At 39.5% G+C, this 27,934-nt stretch overlaps 1 protein-coding gene and 1 long non-coding RNA gene across 3 annotated transcripts; one reads left to right on the top strand and one right to left on the bottom strand.

The window, feature by feature from the left end:
* Positions 1-4,502: 4,502 nt before the first annotated feature.
* Positions 4,503-26,338, top strand: LOC104105519 (GCN5-related N-acetyltransferase 9). 2 transcript variants are annotated; one of them, XM_009613847.4, is made up of 6 exons: positions 4,503-4,739; positions 5,642-5,713; positions 24,240-24,327; positions 25,330-25,472; positions 25,585-25,623; positions 25,938-26,338. In XM_009613847.4, exons 1-5 carry the CDS (start codon positions 4,565-4,567, stop codon positions 25,608-25,610), a joined length of 504 nt encoding a protein of 167 aa, XP_009612142.1. In that variant the 5' UTR covers positions 4,503-4,564; the 3' UTR covers positions 25,611-25,623; positions 25,938-26,338. The 2 variants fall into 2 exon arrangements, with proteins under 2 accessions (XP_009612142.1, XP_009612141.1); XM_009613846.4 differs by having other exon boundaries at positions 4,504-4,739; positions 25,330-25,462.
* LOC138891498 (uncharacterized) lies at positions 9,788-16,739 on the bottom strand. Its single transcript, XR_011407762.1, has 2 exons — positions 16,518-16,739; positions 9,788-12,241 (listed from the first exon to the last, which is right to left on the bottom strand). It is a non-coding gene; the product is annotated as an uncharacterized lncRNA (long non-coding RNA).
* Positions 26,339-27,934: the final 1,596 nt, after the last annotated feature.

Genomic DNA, 27,934 nt, shown 5'->3' on the forward strand with positions numbered 1-27,934 from the left:
AAATTAAGAAATAACCTTATTAAATTAATTATAAACCTATGTAATGAATATAAAAGTTATTTTAATAATTTCAAAAATAGCAAGAGTAATATATTTGTAATTATATAACACTCAATTATTAATTTAATACCATTAATTACTTAAATTTTATATAAAAATATTTTTAACATATTTATTGGAAATCAGTAATTATAAATAAAGGTGTGAGGGGTTTCTTGGGCCATGCAGGATTCTACCGGCAATTTATCAAAGATTTTTCTAAAGTGGTAAACCTTTTGTGCAAACTCCTTGAGAAGGATGTCAAGTTTCATTTCAATTGTGATTGTATGTGAGATTTTGAACAATTGAAGCTCAAGTTGACACCTACACCTATCATTACATCTCCAAATTGAAATTTGCCATTTGAACGCATGTGTGATGCAAGTGATGTAGCAGTTGGGGTTGTTTAGGGGCAATGTGTCAACAAAGTTTTTTATCTGGTCTACTATGCTAGTAAGACCATAAATAGTGCTCATGTCAATTATACCGTTATGGAGAAGGAGCTCCTTACTATTGTGTTTGCTATTGAGAAGTTCCGCCCATACTTGATGGGTGACAAAGTTTTTATCCACATGAATCATGCGGCGCTTCGCTATCTTATGAGCAAAAAAGAATCTAAAGATTGTTTGATGAGACGGGTGCTTTTGCTACAAGAGTTTGATATCGATATCCAAGATAAAAAAGGAAGTGAAAATCAAGTAGCGGACCACTTGTCTCATTTGGAGGAGGAGGGGAGGACACATGATGGCCTTCAAATCAATGACTCTTTCCTCGATGAGCAACTTTTGGAACTTTCAATGAAAAAGGTACCATGGTTCACGAATTTGGCAAATTTTTTTGTGAGTGGTATCGTTTCGGATGAGTTCTCTTCAAACCAAATAAAGAAGCTCAAGAAAGATTGTCAAGGCTACTATTGGGATGAATCATCCCTTTTCAGGATTTGCACGAATGGGGTAATTAGAATATGTGTGCTAGAGGAGGAACAAAGTGATATTCTTGGGGTTTTTCATTCTTTGCCCTATGGTGGTCATCATGGTGGAGCAGGAACGACGGCTAATATCCTAAGTTATGGTATTGGCCTGCTCTCTACAAAGATGCAAATGAGTTAGTGAAGAGATGTGATGAATATCAACGAGCCGGTGGGATTTCAAAGAAACATGAGATGCCCCCCTTACAACCATCTTGGAGATTGATATCTTTGATGTTTAGGGTATTGGCTTCATAGGCCCTTTTGTGAGTTCTTGTGGAAATACTTACATTTTGGTTGCGGTAGATTATGTGTCTAAATGGGTTGAAGTCGTTGCTTTACCAAATAACGAGGCTAGAAGTGTGGTGGCTTTCTTAAAGAGGAATGTTTTTACAAGGTTCGGGACTCCGCGGGCAATCATAAGTGATGGGGGTCACATTTTTGCAACAAGGCTTTTGACACTTTACTCTCTCTCTCTCTCTCTCTCTCTCTCTCTCTCTCTATCTCTATCTCTATCTCGCTCTTTCTCTCCCTCTCTCTCTCTCTCTCTCTCTCTCTCTCTCTCTCTCTCTATTTTCTCTCGAATAATACTCGCAAGAAATACAAAGCTATTGAACTTTCTTTGGCTCTTGCCTCGTAATTAATTATTGTAACTATTGTCTTTATTTTCATATACATCATAATGGTTCAACTACAAGATAAAGGGTTTGGATCGATCACCATTCACTTACCTTTAGTCCCACATTTTTATCAAAATAATTATTAAATGGGATAACTATTTTTTCCGGTAAACAGTTTGGCGTCGTCGGTAGGGGATATACAACTGTAATATTGTCGTGATCCCTTTTCTTTAAACCTTTTGCTGAACCACTAAAAGCTTACCCAGTGAGAAACTTGGGTCATATCTGGGACTCAACGTGAAAACCCACACATAGATGGTCGACAAACCATACCGAGGCCTTTGGTGAATCTGCCAAGCCTAGAGGTTTACGAAGACCTGCATGATTTGCAGCACTTCGAGGAATATGAGCAGGAGGACAACCAGTCCTCTTCACATGAAGAAGATCGGGTTCGACTTCCAGTTGAAGCTGGGACTCCTAATGACGAAAGTGACAATGACAATGAGTATATGAGGGAATGAAATGCCCTACAAAGAGGTCAGTGATATTATTATAGGGTAACCGAAATGTATCGCAAGAGGAGAAGCCCCGGACTCGTGAGGTGGTGGAAGAAAATTCGGGCTGCACAAAACACATTCACGACACATATAGAGGATGCCATAGCCACCTTCACCAACAACATACATCCATGAACGTTCGTGCTCCGTCATTCCGTAGCAACCGATGCCCAATAAATGTTACAACTAATACGGTAGCAGCGAAGGTTACTCGTGGTTCAGGGGTCGGAATGAGCGAGTCCAGAATCGTGCAAACATCAGAAGAAACGTATATGGTTGAGCTCCTCAGTTTCGTGTAGGAAATACATGTCCGGATAGATCAGATACCCGGGGCCCCACCGCGCAGGCACCAAAAAGTATGCGAAACTACCATTTAAACCAAGTGTGGCTTCGACGCTCATCCCAAAAAGGTTCAAAATGCGAGACGTACTGAGGTATGATAGGACCACAGATCTGCAGGAACATGTGGCAACATATACAACCGACATCAATGGAAATAACCTGCAGCCGGACGAGATCGAATCTATCATGCTCAAAAAATTAGGCAAACGCTCACAAAAGGAGCCTTAACTTGGTATACCCTTTTACTTGAACATTCTATTCACTATTTTGCATGTTTGCAGATGTTTTCGTGAAAGGCTCGCATTGGGGCTCGAAAGGTTGACACCTACAAGGAAGACATATTCAAAATAAAGCAATATGAGGGGGAATTACTCTAAATCTTTGTGGAGAGATTTCAGCGGGAAAGAATAATGCTGCCCATAATACCGGAGGATTGAGCTACAACGACGTTTACTGATAGTTTGAACCCAAATCACTCCGATGCTTTATGAAAGTTAAAGGAAAACCTGGGGAGTTCCCTGCTAAAACTTGAAACGAAGTGAATTACAAGTATACAACTAAGATATGGATTAAAGATGACCTTAGATTGTCGGAGCTGATCGAAGTAAGGATCTCTTCTAGGGAAGACCCAAAGGCATACCGAAATCCGATAGGCCAGTTCGAACCTTACTCATACCTTTGACAACAGGGACAAACATAAGACTAGAGACGGTTTAGAGTAACTAGAGATTGATAAGGAGAGATGTAGCAGAACCCTCCATACCACCACCAAGGGATCTGGGCCCCCTGAGGCTATCTGAATATAATTTTAGCATCGGGCATGCTGAACTAGTCACGACCTTGAGAGATATCAAGGAAGCAAGGTTCCTAAGAGAGACTCATTCTAATCCTGACAGAAAAATCAGGACATATGGTGTGATTTTCACAATACTCATGGGGACTTGATTGGGAATTGCAAGCATTTGTAAGCCGAAGTGTCACAACTGCTCAGGTTCGGGCATTTAAAGGAATTTCTGAGTGATTGGGCCAACCATAATCTGAGCAGAATTATAATAGTGAGGAACCAAGAAAGCTTCCATCACTGCAACAGATAATCCATATGATTTTCGGTAGAAAAGCGGTTAGCGGGGTCACCTACTCAGCTTCCAAAAAGAACAAAGTCTCAGACTCCTCGGGGAAGAGAGATCGAGTGTTCCCGGAGCATGATTCAATCACTTTCAGTAGCAAGGATGACAATGGACTTTAATATCCCCACAATGACACACTATAATATTCCTTCGTATCTTAAATTCTAAAATTAAGCGTGTGCTAATTGATCCAGGTAGTTCGGCCAACATCATCTAACTCTGGTTCATATAGGAGATGCAGCTGGTTGATAAGATAATTCCGGCTGCAAAGCTGCTAGTCGGTTCAACATGGCTAGCGAGATGACCTGGGGGAGATCAAATTGCCGATTTATGTCGGAGGGATCGTCCAAGAAATGATGCTCGACATCATGACCTGTGATATGCGTACAATATCATCCTAGGAAGGCCTTGGCTCCACTTCATGCAGGCGGTGCCGTAACATCGGAAAGTATAAATTTAGTCACGTATGTCTTAAATTCAAATAAGAATGTATAAAGTTTGCTTGCACAAGTAATATGTCAAACTATTTGTAATATCATCTGTGAATTTTTACAAAAAATCTTAGTAACTAAGTTGGTTGGCTACGTGAACATTTACCTTATTGGTGAGGGTCCGATTCACCACTTTATAATCCCCTCTTCCGTTTTTCCTTCTCCTACCCTATATATAACAAAAAAAAGAAGAAGAAAAAATACACGAACTTTTGCAGCTTTAGTCGAGTATGCCTGAACTTGATTTTAAAGTGGCTAAACTTGCTAAAGAATTATAAATTTCGGCTAGACGTTAAATAGGGTACCAAAATTGGCTATATCTGCACTTCCCCGAAAAATATAGGCTATAGTAGCCCGTTGACAACTAGCTGTTAACTCCTCTATACGCCAGAGGGAGATATACAGAGAGAGAAACTGAGAGATGAAGGCGATCCTAGAAGGAGAGAAGGTAACATTGGTACCTTACATGAGAGAGCATGTCCCAAAGTACCATGAATGGATGCAAGACCCTTTTCTCCTCCAAGCTACTGGTTCCGAACCCCTCTCCCTTGACCAAGAATATGAAATGCAACTTTCCTGGACCCAAGACCCCTTAAGTATGTATGCCTTCTATCTTTTTAATTGAAAATTTCACCTTCAGAGATGGTTACCCTTTTGATTATTACTGAAGAAAAAAGCTATCTTTGCCTTAATTACTGTTTCTTTTTTTAAATCAAGAATATGATATGCGACTTTCTGTTTCTGATTGAAATGTCACCTCCCGTGTATGTTGTTGATTTTTTCTTTTGGGTTTCTAAAATTAAACTGCTGATCTTTAAAGTCTTGATGAATCAAGAATATCTTTACCAAGACCCCTGAAGTTAAAATCCCGAAAGGCTAGTGGTGCACAGTTTGAAACTCGGTGGATAATAGGGTTCATCCTTTATCCTTCTCCCCTTAAATACAAGGCTTTTTGCCTGCGGCAGTATTCGAACCCATGGCGAGGGCCCACCACACATCTCGTGCGGTGCTCTTACCACCCGACTAAAGCCTGTGTAATATCCCTTAAGTATGGCTTTCATTTCTATTTCTGAATGAATTTTCACCTTCCGTGTTTCCTTGTTTCCTTTTTGGTTCCAAAACTAGAAACTGCTTTTAACGTTTTGGAATGTATTAATGCTGAGAGACGGTGACCCCTTTTTATATTAGGGAAGAAAACCTAAATTACTTTATTAAATTTTTTCTATAAGGCACCCGAATCACTATTTTTTGTTGAATTGTGGAAAAATGCAATCTCAGGACCAATTATAAGTTTGATTTAAAGATTAGCTTGCTGACCTTGTACTCTAAGTTGGATGGTAGATTTAAGTGGTAAATCATCCTGAACTGTGGCTTTTCTCGGCTTTTGATTGGGCCATGAAGGATTAAATAGTGATATTCTGGAAATTTAATGGGTTTTTAGTTTATTTTCTTCATGTCGTTCTTATGAATTTTATTGGAAATGTTTTTTTGTTGGCAGAGCAGACTTTCATTGTGTTGGACAAGGAACTAATCGTTGGAAAATTCATTCCTGGAGAACCCCATGTTGAAGGTTGCATTTCTTGTTTTAATTCTCAACTACCTCTAGTTTAATCATTTCATGTAGCTTTATTTCAACGTTAATATTATCTTGGTTTTATCTATATGATTTTTTTATCAGCATGGAACCTTTGTAATTTACTGTGTATGCTCATACTAAGATATGAAGCTCTTTCAATTAGGATCTGGATTTTTCTGCCACTAGTTGGCTTTTATCTTTTCATATTTTCTCAATGGCTTTGGCAACTTTTCTTTTGTTGATAAAGTGGATTTTATAAGTTTAAGTAGGCAATAATATTTTCACAGTGAAATGAATAGAGGTTGACTATGGGTGTGTTTGGTTTTTCTGGAAAATGTTTTCAAATTTTCTCATGTTTGGTCGGCTTAAATGTTCTGGAAAATATTTTTCTCATAGAACTCATTTTTCTCCAATAATTTCCCTATTAGGAGGGAAAGCATTTGTTAAAATATATAGTTACGTAAATAACCCTAGTCCCACATAAAATAGCAGTAAAATATGTATTTTGTATAGCTATAAATAGGACTATTGTAAGGTCATGTCCTCGGGGGTGGGGGGTGGGGTGAGGGGTGGGGGGTGGGGCAGGGACAGAGGGTGGGACGGGAGGCAAGGGAGGTAAGGGGAACAAGGGAGCCTATAGATTGAGACTTGGGTCATGGAATATAGGAACATTAACGGGTAAATCTATAAAGTTGGTGAAGATCCTCCAGAAGGGGATGGTCAATATAGCGTGTGTCCAGGAGACTAGGTGGGTAGGATCGAAGGCGAGGGATGCGGACGGGTATAAGCTGTGGTACACTGGAGTCCTGAAGGGTAAGAATGGAGCGGGTATTTTGGTGGATAGGGAACTTAGAGAGTCTGTGGTAGAGATTAGGCGGGTGAATGATAGATTAATGACTATTAAGTTGGTGGTTGGAGAGTGCAACCTAAATGTCGTTAGCGCTTATGCGCCGCATGCGGGCTTGGATGAGGAGGTTAAAAGGCGCTTATGGAAGGGGTTGGATGAGATTGTGCGTAATGTTCCGCTTGCTGAGAGGTTATTTATAGGAGGGGATTTCAATGGACATATTGGGTCGGTTGCAGATGGCTATAGCGAGGTGCATGGCGGCTTCGGTTTTCGGGATAAGAACGGAGGAGGTACTTCGCTGTTGGATTTCGCTAAGGCTTTTGAGCTGGTGATTGCGAACTCTAGTTTTCCGAAGAGGGAGGAGCATTTGGTTACTTTTCAAAGTACGATGGCGAAGACTTAGATTGACTATCTCCTCCTTAGAAGATGCGACAAAGGGTTGTGCATGGATTGCAAGGTTGTCCCGGGTGAGATCCTCGCGACGTAGCATAGACTCTTGATGATGGACGTCAGTATTATGATAAAGAGGAAGAAAAGGTCTATACGAGGACGACCGAGGATCTGGTGAGGAGCCTTGACTAAGGATAAAGCTCAAGAGTTGGAGGGGAAGTTATCGGCTATGGGAGCCTGGAAGAGTAGTGGGGATGCGAGCGATATGTGGTCGACGACGACACTGTATAAGGGAGGCGGCGAGAGAGGTGTTAGGGGTCTCGACGGGCTAATCAGGCGGGAACAAAAGCGACTGGTAGTGGAATGAAGTGGTCCAAGGTAAAGTAGAAGCGAAGAAAGCGGCGTACCTAAAGTTAGTAGGGAGCATAGGTGAGGATGAGAAGAGAGCGAACATAGAGAGGTATAAGGTAGCTAGGAAGGAGGCGAAACTGGCAGTCACGGAGGCTAAGACTGCGACTTTTGGTCGTCTGTACGAGGAACTAGGGGACAAAGGCGGGGAGAAAAAGTTATTCCGGCTGGCCAAGGCGAGAGAGAGGAAGGCTCGGGATCTAGACCAAGTGAGGTGCATCAAAGACGAGGATGGTAGAGTATTGATGGGAGAGGCCTAGATTAAGTGGAGATGACAAACTTGCTTTCATAACTTCTGAATGAAGAAGGGGATCTGGATATTGTGCTAGGTGAATTGAGGCATTCTGAGAGTCACTGTGACTTTAGGTACTGTAGGCACATCAAGGTTGAGGAGGTCGTGAGGGCTATGCGTAAGATGAGTAGGGTTAGAGCAACCGGACCTTCCGGTTAAATATTGGTGGTGTGTGGGAAGAGCAGGCTTGGAGTGGCTGACTGGGCTCTTTAATGTTATTTTCAGGACAAAAAGGATGCCAGATGAGTGGAGGTGGAGTACGGTGGTTCCGTTGTACAAGAACAAAGGTGATATCTAGCGTTGTAACAACTATATGGGTATCAAATTACTGAGTCATACCATGAAAGTTTGGGAGAGGGTGATAAAAGGGAGGGTGAGGAGAATGGTGTCTATATTAGACAACCAGTTCGGGTTCATGCCGGGTCGTTCTACTACGGAAGCTATCCACCTTATTAGGAGATTGGTGGGGCATGGCAGGGATATGAAGAAGGATTTGCACATAGTGTTTATTGATCCGGAGAGAGCGTATGACAAGGTTCCTAGAGAGGTTCTTTGGAGATGTTCGGAGGCAAAAGTTGTGCCGGTTGCTTACATTAGGGCGATTAAGGACATGTATGATGGAGCTAAGACTCGGGTTAGGACAGTGGGAGGTGACTCAGAGCATTTTTCGATTGTTATGGGGTTACACCAAGGATTTGCGCTCAACCCGTTCTTATTTGCCCCGGTGATGGACGCAATGATACACCATATTCAAGGGGAAGTGTCATGGTGTATGTTATTGGCTGACGACATAGTTCTGATTGATGAGACGCGAGGTGGCGTTAACGAGAGACTGGAGGTTTGGAGACAAGCCCTTGAGTCTAAGAGTTTCAAGTTCTAAGAGTTTCAAGTTGAGCAGGACTAAGACGGAATAACTGGAGTGCAAGTTCAGCGCCGAGCCGAGAGAAACGGGCATGGACGCGAGGCTTGAATCACATGTCATCCCCAGGAGAGGCAGTTTCAAGTACCTTGGGTCCATTATCCAAGGGGATGGGGAGATCGACGAGTATGTCACACACCGTATAGGGGTGAGGTGGATGAAGGGAAGGTTAGCATATGGAGTCCTGTATGACAAGAAAGTGCCACCGATACTCAAAGGTAAGTTTTATAAGCGGTGGTTACACCGGTCATACATGGGGCTGAGTGTTGGCCAGTTAAGAACTCACATATCCAGAAGATGAAAGTAGCAGAAACGAGGATGTTGCGGTGGATGTGCGGGCACACTAGGATGGATAAGATTAAGAATGAGGATATTCGGGAGAAGGTGGGCGTGGCCCCCATGGATGACAAGATGCAGGAAGTGAGGCTCAGATGGTTCGGGCACGTATACAAAGGAGAAGCCTAGATGCCCCGGTAAGGAAGGCACGAGAAGAGGTAGAGGGCGGCCTAAGAAGTATTGGGGAGAGGTGATCAGGCAGGACATGGCGTGACTTCAGATTTCCGAGGATATGACCCTTGATAGGAAGCTGTGGATTTCCGAGGACATGGCCCTCACGCGCCATCGCAAGAAGTTTTTCCGGCGAGGTTCCGATGACACGCCTTGGCGCGTGAGGCATATTTCGGCTATTTTCCAACGACAATTCTTCAGGACAGATTGTTCGCAAGGAATTTCGACCCTACCCATCCAGTTTACACCTAATTCCGATGACTTTTTTATTTTTTTCGGCGAGTTATTTGCAGTTTCAAGACAAGAGTGAGTTGCTCTAGTGGTAAGCACTTTCCACTTCCAACCAAAAGGTTGTGAGTTCGAGTCACCCCAAGAGTAAGGTGGGGAGTTCTTGCAGGCACACCACTGATTGCATCTTCTGAATAAATATATCAACCTCATGCATTTCTTTTTCGAAGAGATTCCTTCTGAACTGGAAGTCCCAACCTGTATCAGAAAATATATCAGCTAAGAGGATTTTTGGATTATTGGTCAATCTGTACAGGTTGGTAAATTGAATTTTCAGCAGACCAGAACCATCCCAATTATCTTCCCAAAGTCTGATTTTTTTCCCGTTGCCCACCCTCAAGCCAACATACATGTTAAATTTCTCCCATAGGTTACAAATCTGTCTCCAAACAGCTACTCCATATGGAGTCTTCACTGTTTTAGGTGCAAAGAAGCCCTCTTTTCCATATATCACCTCTACCACTGCTTTCCAGGGAGCTTTTTTCCCATCGTTTAACCTCCATAGCCATTTGCATAGCAGGCTCTGATTGTGAGCTCTAAGATTTCTAACTCCCAGACCCCCTTCTTTCTTATGTTTTGTTACAATGCTCCACTTTACTAAATGATATTTTCTCCTTTCTGCATCACCTTCCCACAAAAATTTCTTCCTGATTTTATGTTTTATCAATTTTCTTCTCCACACTAGCTGGTATAGGGATCAGAGACATTAGATAGGTTGGTATTCCATCAAGAACACTGTTTACTAATGTCAATCTGCCCCCAAGTGATAAGTATTGCTGCTTCCAAGGAGCCAATATTTTTTCACACTTGTCAATTACACCATTCCACACTGATTTGTCCTTGAATTTTGCACCTAAAGGCAATCCCAAATAGGTAGTAGGAAACTTTTCAACCTTGCAACCCATGATATCAGCTAACATATTAATATCACTGTCAGCATTCAAAGAAAACATTGAACTCTTGGCCAGGTTTATTTTTAATCCTGTCACTGCTTCAAAAGCCAACAGAACCACCCTCAAGTGAAGCACTTGATCTCTATCAGCCTCACACATCAACAAGGTATCATCAGCATAAAGACTATGAGAAATTTCTATACTATTTCCTGAATGACCCTCCATTTTAAAGCCTTTTATCCATCCACTTCTCACAGCAGTTTTAATCATCTGACTCAACACCTCCATTACTAGAAGAAACAAGTAGGGGACAAAGGGTCTCCTTGCCTAAAACCTCTTCGAGAATTAAAGTAACCTACTGGACTACCATTGATTAGTATTGAGAACTTTGTAGTGGAGACACAAAATTTTATCCATTGAATCCACTTACCTCCAAAATTCATCTTTTCCAGCAACTTCAGCAGACAAGGCCAATTGACATGATCATAGGCCTTTTCTAAGTCCAATTTGAACACTACTCCAGGCAATTTTCTTTTCCAGTAGTAGTCTATACATTCATTTGCCAACAGTGATGCATCTGCAATTTGTCTACCTTTCAAAAAGGCAATCTGATTCTCAGAGACCAATTTGTTGATCACCAACTTCATTCTCTCAGTAAGGACTTTTGCTATCAACTTGTATATACTCCCAAGCAAACTAATAGGTCTGAATTCCTTGATGTTGGCAGCTCCTTTCTTCTTTGGAATCAAAGCAATGAAGGTTGAGTTAAAACTTCTAACAAATTCTCCTTCTCTGTAAAATACCTCAAATGTCTTCAGAACATCTTCTTTCACAATATGCTAGCATTTTTTGAAGAAACACATATTAAAGCCATCTGGACCAGGCGCCTTATCCCCTTCTACCATTTTAACTACTCTTGTTACCTCTATTTCATCAAAAGGTCTCTCCAACCACTCTTTTCCTTGTTCACTGATGCTAGCAAGTTCTGAACAATTCCATGAAGGTCTCCAGCTCTCTTTTTCTGAAAAAAGATCTTTATAGAACTCAAGTATGCGGTTTCTAATAAAATTTTTGTCATCTGTGAAGTCCCCATCTATTTCTAGCTTATCAATCCAATTATATCTCCTATTTGAATTTGCTATTTTGTGAAAAAATTTGGTGTTCTTATCCCCTTGCTTAATCCATAAAAATCTGGATTTTTGTCTCCAATGTATCTCTTCTACCTTAGCTATGTGGTGCAACTCATTTGTTAATGCATTTCTAACAGGTTCTTCTTCCGCTGTGTTACTATCATGACTATCATTCTGCTGCTCCATCTCCAGTTGATGCAAGATCTGGTCTTTTCTTGTTCCCAGGTGCCCAAAAGTTTCTTTGTTCCACTTCTTTAAATCTTCTTTTAACTTTCTAAGCTTTTTTGCTAGAACCACATCTGGTCTTCCTTGAAAATCATACGAATTCCACCAATTCTCCACTGTGCTTATAAAATTAACATGTTCAAACCACATATTTTCAAACTTGAAATACCCTTTACTTCTCTCCCATTCCCCACACTCCAATAGTATTGGACAGTGGTCTGACTCCACCCTAGGAAGCACGCTTTGTTTAATAGCTTTGAAGGAATCATCCCATTGACTTGAAATTAAAAATCTATCTATTCTTGAGGCTGAATGTTCATTATTCCTCTGAACCATGTGTACTGCCCACCATGTAAAGGAAGATCAATTAGCTCCATATCATCAATGAACCTTGAGAAATCTCTCATAGCCCTAGTATTTTTTGCCCTTCCAGTTCTTTCATCCTCAAACCTGGTGATATTAAAATCGCCTCCAACTACCCAAGGCCAATCTTCTAAACCTGCAACTGCCCCAAGTTCTTTCCATAGTTCTTTCCTCCTCTTTCTATCACAAGGCCCATATACCCTAGAGAATGAAAATTTAAAATCAGAGTTTTTATCGTCCAAAAATACACTTGCTGAATACTCCCTGTGAGAAGGCACGGGAGAAAATATGTTATTGATATTGGATCATAAATACAATACAAGAGATCCCTATTTATTGCTATACACTACAAGGAGATGTTACTCCTCTTCCAATGTGGGACAAGACTACACTATACATATCTGTAAACTAACACTCCCCCTAAAGCCGGTGCATACACATCATATGTACCGAACTTGTTACACATGTAACTAATACGAGAACCAGTAAGAGACTTAGTGAAAATATCTGCTAGTTGATCATTCGACTTTACAAACTTTGTAACAATATCTCCTGAAAGTATTTTTTCTCTTACAAAGTGACAGTCGATCTCAATATGTTTAGTCCTCTCATGGAACACCGGATTTGACACAATATGAAAAGCAGCTTGGTTATCACACACCAGTTCCATCTTGTTGATTTCTCCGAACTTTTAACTCCTTGAGCAACTGCTTGACCCAAACTAACTCACACGTTGCCATAGCCATGGCCCGATATTCGGCTTCGGCGCTAGATCGAGCAACTACATTTTGTTTCTTGCTTTTCCACGAGACCAAATTACCTCCTACTAGAACACAATATCCAGGCGTAGAACGTCTATCAAAAGGTGATCCTGCCCAATCAACATCTGTGTACCCAACAATATGCTCGTGGCCTCGATCCTCGAATAATAATCCTTTGCCTGGAGCTGACTTTATATACCGAAGAATGCGAACAACTGCATCCCAGGGAGAATCCATAAACTGATTTACAACACTTACCGGAAAAGAAATGTCATGTCTAGTCACTGTGAGGTAATTCAATTTGCCAACCAATCTCCTATATCTCGTAGGGTCTCTAAGAGGCTCCCCCTGTCCAGGCAGAAGCTTAGCATTCGGATCCATAGGAGAGTCAATAGGTCTGCAACCCATCATTCCAGTCTCCTCGAGAATGTTTAAGGCATACTTCCGCTGTGAAATAACAATACCTGAGCTAGACTGAGCGACCTCAATACATAGAAAATACTTCAATCTGCCCAGATCCTTAGTCTGGAAGTGCTGAAAGAGATGATGCTTCAGATTAGTAATACCATCCTGGTCATTGCCAGTAATAACAATATCATCAACATAAACCACTAGATAAATACACAGATTACAGTGTGATCAGCCTCACCACGAGTCATGTCGAACTCTTGAATAATTGTGCTGAACTTACCAAACCAAGCTCGAGGGGACTGTTTCAAACCATATAGTGACCTGCGCAATTTGCACACACAACCATTAAACTCCCCCTAAGCAACAAAACCAGGTGGTTGCTCCATATAAACTTCTTCCTCTAGATCAACGTGGAGAAAAGCATTCTTAATGTCTAACTGATAAAGAGGCCAATGACGTACAACAGTCACGGACAAAAAAAGACGAACAAATGCTACTTTAGCCACGGGAGAGAAAGTATCACTATAATCAAGTCCAAAAATCTGAGTATATCCTTTTGCAACAAAACGAGCCTTAAGCCAATCAACCTTGCCATCCGGGCCGACTTTGACTGCATAAACCCAACGACAACCAACAGTAGACTTACCTGCAGGAAGAGGAACAAGCTCCCAAGTGCCACTCGCATGTAAAGCAGACATCTCGTCAATCATAGCATGTCGCCATCCTGGATGAGATAGTGCCTCACTTGTAGACTTAGGGACAGAAACAATGGACAAAGAAGATATAAAAGCATAATGAGGTGACGACAGACGATGATAACTTAAACCGACATAGTGGGGATTAGGATTAAGTGTGGATCGTACACCTTTGCGGAGTGTAATTGGTTGACTAAGAGGAGACAAGTCCGCAGTAGGTGCAAAATCTGATGCGGCGCGTGAATAACCTGGGCCTGATGCTGGATGTGGACGACGATGATAAGTCAAGAGTGGTGGAGCTGCAGAAGGTTGAACTGAATTATGTGGAGGAACTGAAGCTAGAGGTGGTGGAGCTACAACTGGAGCTGTAGGTGGTGGAACTGGAGCTATAAGTGGTGGAGCTGGAGTGACTGAATCTCCAAAAGATGAAACTGGTAGTACCTCAGAAATATCTAAGTGATGACCTGAACCTGTGAAGTATGATTGGGTTTCAAAGAAGGTAACATCAGCGGACATAAGGTATCGCTGGAGGTCAGGAGAGTAGCATCGATACCCCTTTTGTGTTCTCGAGAAACCCATAAATACGCACTTAAGAGCACGAGGAGCTAACTTATCTGTTCTTGGAGTAAGGTTATGGACAAACAAGTGCTTCCAAAGATACGGGGTGGAAGAGAGAACAAAGGTAAGTGGGGAAACATGATAGAGAATGGAACTTGGTTATGGATAACTGAAGATGGCATACGATTAATAAGATAGCAAGATGTAAGAACTGCATCCCCCAAAAACGCAGCGGAGCATGAGATTGTATGAGTAGGGTACGAGCAATTTCAATAAGATGTCTATTTGTTCTTTCAGCTATCCCATTTTGTTGAGATGTGTACGGACAAGATGTTTGATGAATAATCCCATGAGATTTCATAAACTGCTGAAATGGGGAAGACACATACTCTGGGGCATTCCCCAAATTGATTTTGAATTTCAGCGCGGAAGGTCTGGAAAATAGAAAACAGCTCAGATCGATTTTTTATCAAAAATATCCAAGTGCACCTTGAATAATCATCAATGAAACTGACAAAGTAGCGGAATTCCAAGGTGGAACTAACTCGACTAGGACCCCAAACATCTGAATGGACTAAAGTAAAAGGTGACTCTGCTCGATTATCAAGACGCCGAGCGAAATGGGAGCGAGTATGCTTACCGAGCTGACATTACTCACACTCTAGAGCTGACAAGTGAGATAAACCAGATACTATTTTCTGAAGTTTTGACAAACTGGGATGTCCCAACCGTTTATGTAATAAATCTGGTGAATCAGTAACAGTACAAGTTGTAGAAGGAAGACAAGATGTGAGTTCATGTGATTTAGCAAGGATAAGGTAATAAAGTCCGTTTGATTCACACCCGGTACCAATGATCCGCCCCGTACTGCGTTCCTGTATAAAAACTTGGTCATCAAGAAATAAAACATCGCATTTAAGTGATTGATTTGGCTAAGCGACTAACAACTATGAGATTAAAAGGACTATTGGGAACATAAAGGACGGAATCTAAAGGTAAGGAAGGAAGTGGGCTTGCTTGACCTATTGCAGTTGCCATGATCCATTGGCCATTGTGACTTTTGGAAGAGATTGAGAATACGAAATAGTAGTGAAAAGAGATTTGTTACCAGAAATATGATCTGATGCACCTGAATCGATGACCCAAGACTCGGAGGATGAAGATCGGGAGAAACAAGTCACGCTATTACCTGTTTGAACAACATAAGCTATCTCAAAGGATGTCTGCTTACATGCTTTGTATTAAAGGAACTCGATATAATCTGCTAAAGAAACCATCCGACTATTCAAAACATCGGTTCCCATGTCGCTACAATTTGTAGTAGTAGGGTTAACTTGAAATAGTGGAAATAAGTAACTCCTGTGAGAAAACTGAATAAATAGCTTGAAAAACACTGTTTACAGCAGGAAAACAGAACACTGTTCTGCGCCGGAAACACTGTTCACGCTGGAAACACTGTAGCTCGCCGGAAAATTCCAAACTTGTCGGAATTTGTCGTAACCAGGATGGATAGACTCGGAATTCCCTTGCGAGCAAGCTATCCTGAAGAAATGTTTTCAAATAATGGCCGGAAAGGTCACTGTTCACACCGGAAAATATAAAAGTGGTCGGAATTTGATTTGAATTAGATGGGTAGGCTCGGAATTTCGAGGAGAACAGACTGTCCTGAAGAAGCTTTGCGAAAAAAATGGCCGGAAAGTGGCCAGAACCCTCGCCGGAAAAGTTGCTGTTGACGGCGCGTGGAGGAGCGTGGCGCCTTTTCTGTTGGATAAATTTTCAGGAGTTGGTCGAGGGTAATCTACCTCGTGGTGGTGTTGGTTTTAGCACAACACCGACAAGAAGTGACTTTCACTTAGACAAGCCTTAGGTCACCGGAAAAAATTGCACGATGACTAAGTTCTTTCTTCCTGGTTAACGCTGGAATGACGCACAACGATCTTTTCTCACTAATGCTCTGATACCATGTGAGAAGGCACGGGAGAAAATATGTTATTGATATTGGATCATAAATACAATACAAGAGGTCCTTATTTATAGCTATACACTAAAAGAAGATATTACTCCTCTTCCAATGTGGGACAAGACTACACTATACATATCTGTAAACTAACACTCCCCCACCAATTTCTCAGTACAACTCCATCTCCTTTTATCCCACATAAGTAAGATTCCACCACTATTTCCTCTTGCTTTAAGCTCTAACCAGTCTGTCCATCTACTTCCTCCAGCCTGCCTAATCAAGGAACAATTGCACTGCTTTAGTTTTGTCTCGCTCAAACAATCAATATCAGTGTTCCGCTTTTTTATCAGTGACTTCACTAGCCTCCTTTTTTCTGAATTTCAATCTTCATCTTCTATATGTAATGGCCTTCCTTCCTCTACTACTTAAGTGCATCTGAAGTGCAATTTTTCACTTCAGACTTATTGGCCTTAAGTGTATGAAATCATTGGTTGCACTTCAGACCTATTTGGCCTTAAGTGCATCCGAAGTGCAATTTTTTTACTTCAGACTAATTTTTTTAACTTCAGACCCGATAAGTCGGAAGTTGATCGTAAAGTGGGTAGACTTGCAAACTTTTTTGCAAAGTGGGTATAAGTTCAATTGTGACCCCAAAATGGGTATAGATGCAAAAGCCCCAAACTAATTGGATCAATTATATTGCGAGGGTTGTAACGACGCCTCAATGTTCTATTGTACTTAATGAAGACTAGATCATTGAGACACTTTAAGGTTAGTTTATTACTCTTTTTGGTATGAATCTGCAAATAATAAGCAATTAGTAAGATTAGGACAATTGAGATATAATTTAATTATCTCAATATACTAAATCTTCCTTCTTAGTTCTTACATGTTCAAACACGCTCCAATTCCTTTCACACCCGGATGAGCTACAAGTTAGACTTAGAACTTTGACTACAAACTTAGGTAATTCTGGAGTGGAATGACCATATTGCTTCCACCATTCAACTGTAGAAGTAGAACAAATATTCAAAACGTAATATTTATAAAGAAATAACTTATTAACTATAAAGCAACATATAAGCACTCGCGCACCTGGTGACTTCGTCTCTCTTTGTCTAATAGCCATGTTTTTTTCAAAAAGTTGCTCAGCATCCTATAAGTACTAAATTGCTATGTTATTTTATCTTGCTCAGATTCTTCGGGTATCAACTTCTCAATACATTCAATGTATCCACTCCACAATTCTGCATCTCCTATAATCCTCTCTTTATTGTCATAAAACAGTTCTGGGTTCAAAACAATTCCAGCTGCATGTAAAGATCGATGAAGCTGATCTGTCCATCTATGATCTCAAAAGACTCTTTTATATTTTTTTGATCACTAAACGAGTCTCGAATAGCCTCCTTTGCCCCATCCATTACTTCGTAAAGATAGCCTATTGGTGGTCTTTGCTCCCCATCCACCAAACGAAGCAATTTAACTAAAGGACCACCAATCTTTAATGCATAAACCACATTATTCCATAATGCATTAGAAAGCATAATATCTTTCTCTCCCTCGAGCTTCCCTTCCATAGGTACTGTTAGTGTACTCTTCTGAAACAAACAACTTCTCCAAATTGGTTTTTTGCTCATACATCCTATTCAAAATCAAGAAAGCGGTAGCAAATCTTGTCTTTGTAGGTTTCACCAAGCTTCTTTGTTTAGTGAATCTCTTCATCATATTCAGTAACAAAGGCCTTCGAATAAGATAGGAATGCACTCTAATTGCCTGAGTCCAATAAATATGCGGGTACACTGCAGACATCAAATCACCATCTTTAACATTTTCACTGGCATTGTCCGTGACTACTTGAACAACATTTTCTGCTCCAATAGAGTCTATTGTATTCTTAGACAAGGAGTACATTTTTAAAGAATCAGTAGAAGAATTGCTTGCATCGGACTCAAGAAACAAGCTTCCCTTAGGAGAATTCACCAAGATATTGATAATCATTTTTCCATTTCTTGCCATCCACTTATCCATCATAATGAAACAACCAAACTTGTTCCATTCTACTTTGTGCTCCACGATTTTGTTAATCTCTTCCACCTCTTTTTTTAGATATGGACCTCTAATTTCATGATAAGTTGGAGGCTTCATTCCTGGACCATATTGGCCTACAACCTTAATAAAAGCAGAAAAAGTGTTAGTATAATTAACACAATTAAAAGGAAGACATGCATCGTACATCCACTGCGCAAACATTGCAACTGCGCGATCACTCAAAATCTTTGTGGCATCAATTTGACGATTACCACTTTTCCCTGTCATATCTCCTGGTTTTTGCGAGTAATAACAATCTAGAGGACCTTTAGTATTATTAGTAGATCCACAACAAAAAGACATTGTTTGTACCATTTCTCGCTTTTGTGATTTTAATGGAAGCGACAAATTATCGTTACCTTCTTCTATTTCATCATCGTCATCATCAAGATTATGCATTTGTTCATGATGCATTTGAGTCTTTAACTCTTTTTTTTTTTGCAGGTATGCTTTCATTTCTTCCTTCACATGCGACGAAACTTTAGGACAAGATGCAACGTTTTGATTAGCACCGATGAGATGAAATTTTGGCGATAAATTCCCCCATTAGAAATCTTGTTACAAAAAAGACATCTAATTGCCTTTTGTTGGTCTCGCTAGCCTTTTCAGAATAAGCCTAAGTCGAGTCTTTCCTATCTTCTTTTGGTGCCATTAAAAGAACAAGTGAAGAACAAAAATAAAAATGGTAGTAAGAACAAAAGATGAAGAACTAGATTTTTTTTTTTGTAGCATTTCGCTGCAATTTTAAGGACTGAAACGAAAATAGAAAGAAGAAGAAAAGCATGAGAAAAAGAAGAACCGAAGGAAAATAAATAAAGTTTGGCAGCATTTCGCTGCTATTTTAAGCACTAAAATAAAAATAAAAAAAGAATTAGAAGAAAGGAGGAGGAGGAGGAGGAAGAGGAGGAGGAGGAAATCATACCTGGCTTGAACTTGAAGAGTGTTGCAAATTGAAACCCTAGTCGCTGCTTGCTCTGCTGCTCGCTGATATTGTGAAAAAAGACTGAGCTTTTTTATTTGGCGTAATGGCCTCTGGGGCACTTAAACTTGCACCGGATTTTAAAGCCGATATATCAACTTTCGATTTTTCCATTTTAGCACCTCAACTCAATAAATATACTTATAATAAACCCCTTCCTCGGAGCGTGTATCTCAATTGCCTGACATAAATACTACGTCAGATACTAAGACCATTTATTGTTTGACATTTGTAATATCTGAGTCCCATCCTTTTCAAACCAATTTACCAAAATTTTAATTTTTGTTCTCTTTTCTTTCTTCTTCACCATAGCTTCGCCAAAACCTTCCGTTGCCCAACCACCATTTCCAATAGTAAAAATTCAAATCTAATCAATTCATATTCTAGTACATATCTTAACCAAACCTCAGTCTAGAAATTAGTCCAAATAAGCCATCAGATCCTTTAAAGAAATATCAAAACCATTCCGACAAGGTTTCCCTCGAAAAAAATGGCATCTCGGCGACGCTTGTTAAAATCAAAACTAACAGACCTTCTTAAGCACCTATAACTTCCCACGCCTGGAAGTTTCCAGTAATTTCGTCGTCTCAACCGGTCAAAGAAGATCGTCGGAAACGCTGTCACCACCATACCTTTGCCGTCAATTGAAAAAATTAGATAGACCAACCAACGCCAAAATGATTAGTTTGTGGAGAAATGAAGACTGACCAAAGAATTGTTCAAAGTTGCAATGAAGAGAAAAGTGGTGGGGTGGGGGAACGGGGGAGAAAGTAAATTGTATGTGTGTGTGTTGGGGGGGGGGGGGTAATAAGGAAGAAGATAAGAAAGGGGGTTACGGGAGGGATTTATGATTTTTTTATTTTTTATTTGTTTGTCTTTTATGTACTTTTCCTTTTTTTTATTCAGATTTAATATTTTTAAATACAGTAATACGAACGACGCACTTTTTCTGCGTGATTAGCACGCTCTTTGACCACGTCAGCTATGCTACTGCCACATAAGCATAGTCAAAGGTCAAAGGTGTTCACTTATAAATAATCGATTGAGTTGAGGTGCTAAAATGGGAAAATCGAAAGTTCATATATCGGCTTTAAAATCCGGTGCAAGTTTAGGTGGTCCAGAAGCCATTTCGCCTCTTATTTTTTCACTTAACTACCATTGGCAGTGACTTGAAAGACAGAAGCAAGCGCTTCAGTCGTTTCTTGCTTCGATAGCGCTTCTTGTTTTTTGGCAGAAGCGACTCTTCCACTTACCTGTTATGCTTCATCCTACAAAAGCGACACAGTGGCCGCCTCGCTTCGCTTCGTGCTTTTCACAACACTGGTCACTCTAGATTCCGTTCTTTAAGTCCCTGGCTATCCTTTTTAGTCTTGCATCTGTTAGTCGTTTGATTCGTGCCTTTGATTGTGATATTTATTTTATTAATGATTCTTTTATTATGCAGGACCGTAGTACGAGACAGACGATTGGCACAAGGTGTGAATCACAAGGCTTTTACTACCTTAATTCACTCAATCCCTCTACACCGTGTCTATTTACAGATTCTTCGGACCTAATTCACAGATGTTTAGGACATCCAAGTTTATCCAAGCTTTAGAAGATGGTGTCTAGTTTGTCTACATTAGATTGTGAGTCGTGTCAGCTTGGGAACATACCCTAGCCATCTTTTCGTGTAGTATTAAGAGTCGTGCAGTGCCTCTTTAGTTCATTCTGATATATGGGGTCCTAGTAGAATCAGTTCAACCTTAGGGTTTCGTTATTTTGTTAGTTTCATTGATGATTATTCCAGATGTACTCTGCTTTTCTTAATGAAAGATCGTGTTGAGTTGTTTTCTATGTTCCAGAGTTTTTGTGCTGAAATAAAAAATCAATTTGGTGTTTCTATTCACACTTTTCGCAGTGATAATGCCTTAGGATATTTGTCCTCTCAATTTCAGTTGTTTATGACTTCTCAAGTAATTATTCATCATATATCTTGTCCTTATACCCCTCGGCAAAAATGGGGTTTAAGAGAGAGAATACGCATCTCATTGAGACTGCTCGCACACTTTTTATTCAGTCCCATGTTCCGTTGCGTCTTTGGGGCGATGCAGTTTTCATAACTTGTTACTTGCTTAATCAAATGCCTTCATCTCCTATCCAGAATCAAGTCCCGCATTTAGTATTGTTTCCACAGTCACCCTTATACTCTCTTTCCCCTTGTGTTTTTGGGATGACATGTTTCATTCAGAACTTCGCCCCTAGGAAAGATAAGTTAGCTCCTCGTGGTTTCAAGTGTGTCTTCCTTGGTTATTCTTATGTTCAGAAGAGATCGTTGCTATTTACCCGATCTTCGTAGGTACCTTATGTATGTCACAGTTTTTGAGTCTCGTCCTTACTTTACCTCTTCTGATCATAGTGATATGTATGAGGCCTTACCTATACCGACTTTTGAGGAGTCTCTTTTTGCTTCTCCTATATCCCTAGCCACGAAAGTGTTACTCATACCGACTTTTTAGGAGTCCACTGTTGCTCCTCCGACATCCCCAGCTGTAGGTACACCACTCTTGACTTATCGTCGTCGTCTGCGTCCAGCATTAGGCCACACTGATTCACATCTTGTACCTGACCCCTGCTCCTACTGCAGACTTGTCCCCTCCTAGTCCACCGATTGCACTTCAGAAAGGTATACGATCCACACTTAATCTTAATCCCCGTTATGTCAGTTTAAGTTATTATTGTCTGTCATCACCCCATTATGCGTTTGTATCATCTTTGTTCTCTGTTTCCATCACTAAGTCTATAGGTGAAGCATTGTCTCATCCAGAATGACGACATGCTATGATTGATGAGATGTCTGCTTTACATACGGGTGGTACTAGGGAGCTTGTTGCTCTTCCTTAAGGTAAATCTGCTGTTGGTTATCGTTGGATTTATGATAGCCAGGTTGATCGACTTAAGGCCAGTCTTGTTGCCGATGGGTATACTCAGATATTTGGGCTCGATTATAGTGATACTTTTTCTCCCATGGCTAAAGTAGTATCAGTCAGATTTTTTCTATCCATGCTATTGTTCGCCTTTGGCCTCTCTATCAGTTGGACATTAATAATGGTTTTCTTCACAGTGACCTTGAGGATGAAGTTTATATCGAGCAACCACCTTGTTTTGTTGCTCAGGAGGAGTTTAGTGGCCTTGTATATCGGTTGCGCCAATCACCTAGGGTCTAAAGCAGTCTCCTCGAGCCTGATTTGGTAAGTTCAACGCAGTTATTCAGGAGTTTGACATGACTCGTAATGAAGCTGATCACTCTGTATTTTATCGGCATTCTGTTTCAATTCTCTGTATTTATCTGATGGTTTATGTTGACGATATTGTTATTATCAGCAATGATCACGATGATATTACTAAGTTGAAGTACCATCTCTTTCAGCACTTTCAGACTAAGGATCTGGGCAGATTAAAGTATTTTCTGGGTATTGATGGCACTTAGTCTAGCTCAGGTATTGTGATCTCACAACGGAAGTATGTCTTCGACATTCTTGAGGAGCCACGAATGACATGCTTTAGACCTGTTGGCACTTCTATGGATTCGAATTCTAAACTTCTGCCTGGCAGGGGGAGTCGCTTAGCAATCCTACAAGATATAGGTGGCTGGTTGTTAAATTAAATTAGCTCACAGTAACTAGACCTGACATTCCTTTCGTGTGAGTGTTGTGAGTCAATTTATAGATTCTCCATGTGATAGTTATTGGGATGCAGTTGTGCTCATTCTTTGGTATATAAAATTAGCTCTAAGCAAAGGATTATTGTTTGAGGATCGGGGTCATGAGCAAATCGTTGGATACTCAAATGCTGATTGGGCATGATCACCTTCTGATATATGAACAAAATATGGTTGCTCGATTTAGTGCAGAAGCAGAACATCGAGCAGTGGTTATGGCAACACGTGAGTTAATTTGGATCAAACAGTTACTCACGGAGTTGAAATTTGGTGAGATCAGCCAGATGGAACTTGTGTGTGATAATCAAGTTGCCTTACATATTGCATCAAATCCGGTGTTCCATAAGAAAACTAAACACATTGAGATTGACTATCACTTCATCGGAGAAAAGATACTCTCTGAAGATATTGTTACAAAGTTTGTAAAGTCCAATGATCAACTTGCATATATTTTCACCAAGTCCCTCGCTGGTCCTTGTGTTAGTTACATATGTAACAAGCTCGGTACATATGATTTGTATGCACGGCCTTGAGGGGGAGTGTTAGAATATATAATTATATAAATAACCCTAGTCCCACATAGAATAGGAGTAGAATATGTATCATATATAGTTATAAATAGGGCTATTGTAAAACAATTAATAAAATATATCAATAATATATTTTTCTCCTGTGCTTTCTCACAGCATTTTCTAAAATTCTTTTTCAACCTTCCCCACCTTTTCACCCCCACCCCCACCCTACCCCCGCCACCTCCCCGCCCTTATCCATTTCATCTCACATAGTTTTTGCCTAAATTATATATTTTCCAAAAAAAATATTTTTTGCTACCTAACAAACACCAGAAAATAAGTAAAAAAATGACTTATTTTCCAAGAAAATATTTTTCAGGAATACATTTTCCTCCCTACCAAACACACCCTATATGTGCGCGCAATTTCATGTGAATGTCCATATGGTAAAGTTAATTGAGTGAAAACCATGTTAATTGAGATGTAGGGAAATTGATGTTGGTTTCAATTGGTTGTCCGGAAATGATTCCGAGCGTGAGGGGACCTGTTTTTTCGGAATTGATATATGATTCTTAATTGTTTGCTTTTTGACAGCCATGGTTGGTGATGTGAACATATACATGAATGACTTGGATGATCCCCAAATGGCTGAAGTCGAGATTATGATAGCTGAGCCAAAGAGGTAGACATGCTTTTGTATCTCCAATTTGCTTCATTGACTTTTAATGTTGCGGCACTAGTTGATCCGTTCCTCCACCTTAAAAAAACTTTTTCTTTTGCAATATTAGGTTCCTATCTACAGTTTTGATTTTGGAGTAAAAATTGGTCTGTCATTGAGTGGATAATTATGACTTGTTTCTCAAAAGCTATTTCACCAGTAAGGATTAGGGCGAAGAAGCATTTACTGTGTTAGCCTTGGATTTTCCGTATCCTCTGTCCTCTGTCCTTGGACTCTCTTTTTGATTGAGCACAATTCATTGCATGAAATTTTCTTGTGACTTTTGAGCGTAGAAAATGTATGAAGTGGATGTAAGAAGCTAGAATGCCTTTTTAGTGCTTTTGGCTAATAGTTCTTACTTTTGGGCTGACGCTGGATTCTCAAGTGCATCAGAGGTTCACTTTCGGCTTGTTATTTCTTCTTTTTTAGATCATCTCTAGTTAATACTTTCTCATGCACATCAGTTTCCTGTTTCATCTGTAATGTATGAAGCAGCTGAAATCTGTTTTGCTTTTTTCTGATGCTGAAACTTATTTCTGATAGCTCAAAGACTGAATCACCACTACTAGAATTTCATTTCCTTGGAAATCCATGAGAAACTATTTGTGTATCCCTTTTTTTCCTGGCTCCAGCACAAGATACGCGTATGATTATTTTGTTGCTTCTTATTGATAGTTTGTCATTTACATCCTTCTTATAGGCGAGTCTTTTACTATTAAGATTTTAACGTGCGTTTCCAGATGTTTCTTAAGATCGTTACAGACATGTTAAACTTTAGGAGTAATCTCTGTCAATGATGTATTTCTCATACTCCCGTGTGTGTTGCAAGTTTGATGTATTTCTCATACTTCTGTGCATGTCACAAGTTCATTTGGATATATTTGTTCGTAAGTTGTCAATGTCCCTACAGATTTTTGTATTTCACTGACTAATTATCAATTTCTTATGGTGCTCTTGCTAGTATAGTCGTGGCAAAGGACTTGGGAAAGAATCTGTTCTCATGATGATGGCATTTGCAGTTGATAATTTCAAGATACATACCTTCTGCGTCAAAATTGGAGAGTTAAATCAAGCCTCTCTCGGTCTATTCCAAAAATTGGTATCTCTGTGTAAACCCCAACATGCACATCAATATGATCCTTTTACATGCAAATTTGTTTAAAAAAGAAGATGTAAATTTAGATGTACAGAGCTGACAAGATACCTCAAATGCTTTTGCAGGGTTTCAAAGAGACCTCTTACAGTAAAATCTTCAACGAGGTGAGGGGAGAGTTCTCTTTTTCATTTTCTCAATAATGAATTGTTGGCTGATCTGGAGACATCCTCTCACGCCCTTATGGGTTAAATACTCCTCAAATGAGAATTTAGCAGATGGAATCTTAAAACCTTTGTAGCAAAAATTACAACTTAAACTATTCTGCGTCTAAGTTGGTTCAGGCTTTGTAAATCTTAAACTTGTCAACTTAGTCCAAAAAAGAGGCTGAATCAAAATCTCCTTCTTGCCAAGTTGCCCTCTTGTTCTTTTGGCTTATTGAGTTGAGTTGTTGACATCTAAATAAAAATATGTTGTGCAGATGACCTTGGAGTTGCCAATGACCGAGTCAAAGAATTGTGAGCTACATCAATTAATTGGCAATATGGTTACACATTCATAGCACCTTGTGTATGCTGAAGACATAGTCAATGTGCGGTGAGCTGCATCGGTTAATTGACAACATGGTTATACATTCATATTACCCAGATAAACCATCCCCTTCAGTGTTGAGTATAGTTTCATCCAAAGACTGTTGAATCAACGTTTGCGACTTGTACTGATTTTTCACTATGTCTGGAAAATAGGCGCAACTTCTTTCACAGTTATTTTTATTCTTGACATTTTGGACCTGATCTGAATTACTGGATGAAACCAAAAGATGACTATTAATTCATTTCTTTGATTAGTCAAAAAACAAAGATGAATATTTTTTTGATTGAAGGTGCGGGGATGATAATGAATGCATCTGAAGGATGTTGGCAAGTATTTTATACTCCCATTCTGTCTGAAAAGAACACCTAATATGTAGAAGGGTTAGGGGGGAATCTGATGTTTCTTATCAGCTATTTTGAGGTAGAAAATGGGATGTAAGATAAATCATACCAACAATCATTTCTTTAAAAAAACGACTTTTCATTCTTTTGATACCTAGTTTTTATACAACAATCATTTCTTTAACATTCTTATCTTCAATGTTTGTGTTTCGTTTTTTATCAAACCCCCAATGGCCAATCCTTCTACTTAGTTTTTATCCAACAATCAGTCTTTAACCGTTTTGTTTTCAATGTTTGTGTTCGTTTTTCGTCGAACTCTCAAGCCACTCTCACATGTGGTTTCAATAGACTTTTCTTTCTTTGGTTGTTCAGATGTTTTAGTTCACTAAGTTTGAAAAGATTAAAGAGCATGGGACAATTAGGGAATTTAGATACCACTTCTCCGTTGGAAATTTATAATTAGGGCTTAAAATGTGTAACTTTTTCAAAAATATACTACTAGTTTGATTTACAAAACTCTGCCGTTTCCAATTAATAAATAAACTTAGAAGTCGCTAATACAAAGGTTCTCTACTTCTATATGACACACAAAGAAGAAAGAAAAAGAGTTTGCAAGAGGATTTCTAGCAAGGTATGACTTTTAGAAGTTTAACACTAAGAAAATAGATTTTATGCACCTTACTTAATCAGACGACATTTGTAGCCAACACTATTGGCAAAGAAGAAAAAGATATTTGCTTGTGTCTAATGAATGAGGGAATTTGAAAGTGTCATTCTCATATTTCTTTATGCACCTTACTTTTTTCCTTCCTATTTGCATCAACATTCCTATTGTTGAACTTTGAAATAATTCTGGTTTAATGACTCATCTATATATATATATTTATAGAAGAGGAAACTGGGTCAAAATAAGCTGCTGCCTAGACAATTACTAAAATATTCTGAAATATCTTTTCAATGATTACTCCAACAAAATTTTAAAAAAAAATACAAAATCATTCGCCATTTTCCGCATTTACCTAAAATAAAAGAGCCACCAGATCAATTTTAAAACAATTTGAATCAAAAATATAATTTAAAACAGACCCTTACAACTTTTCCGGTACATTTGGAAATTGATTAAATAAATTTCTTAAAAGTTTTTCATAAGCCACACAATTCAAAATTTATCAGGAGAAGAAACTCCATTTTAGCGCATTCTCCCAAATATTCAAATCTTCATCGTGTTTGTGATCTTCATTCGCCAGAAAGTCTACACATTGTCTTACTTCGCCCCCCTCCAAATATGTTTGATAATTGTCTTACTTGCATTCACTTTTTTTGCTCATCTCTATAAATCCCTTCAAAAGCAGCATCTGCCCTTTTTTTTTTTTTTTTTTGTAGATTTGATAGTTGAGATTACCAATAGCATTTTTTATTCAAGATATTCTTGTAATTTAATCTTTGACCTGTTAAAACTAAAACAATACAATCAGTCCCTAGCTTGCATTGCAATCAAGAAATTAAAGACAATATTGAAGAAAGGAGACAAGTAATTAAGATA

This window comes from Nicotiana tomentosiformis, chromosome 5 (genome assembly GCF_000390325.3).
Source record: "Nicotiana tomentosiformis chromosome 5, ASM39032v3, whole genome shotgun sequence".
Taxonomy (NCBI): Eukaryota; Viridiplantae; Streptophyta; class Magnoliopsida; order Solanales; family Solanaceae; genus Nicotiana; species Nicotiana tomentosiformis.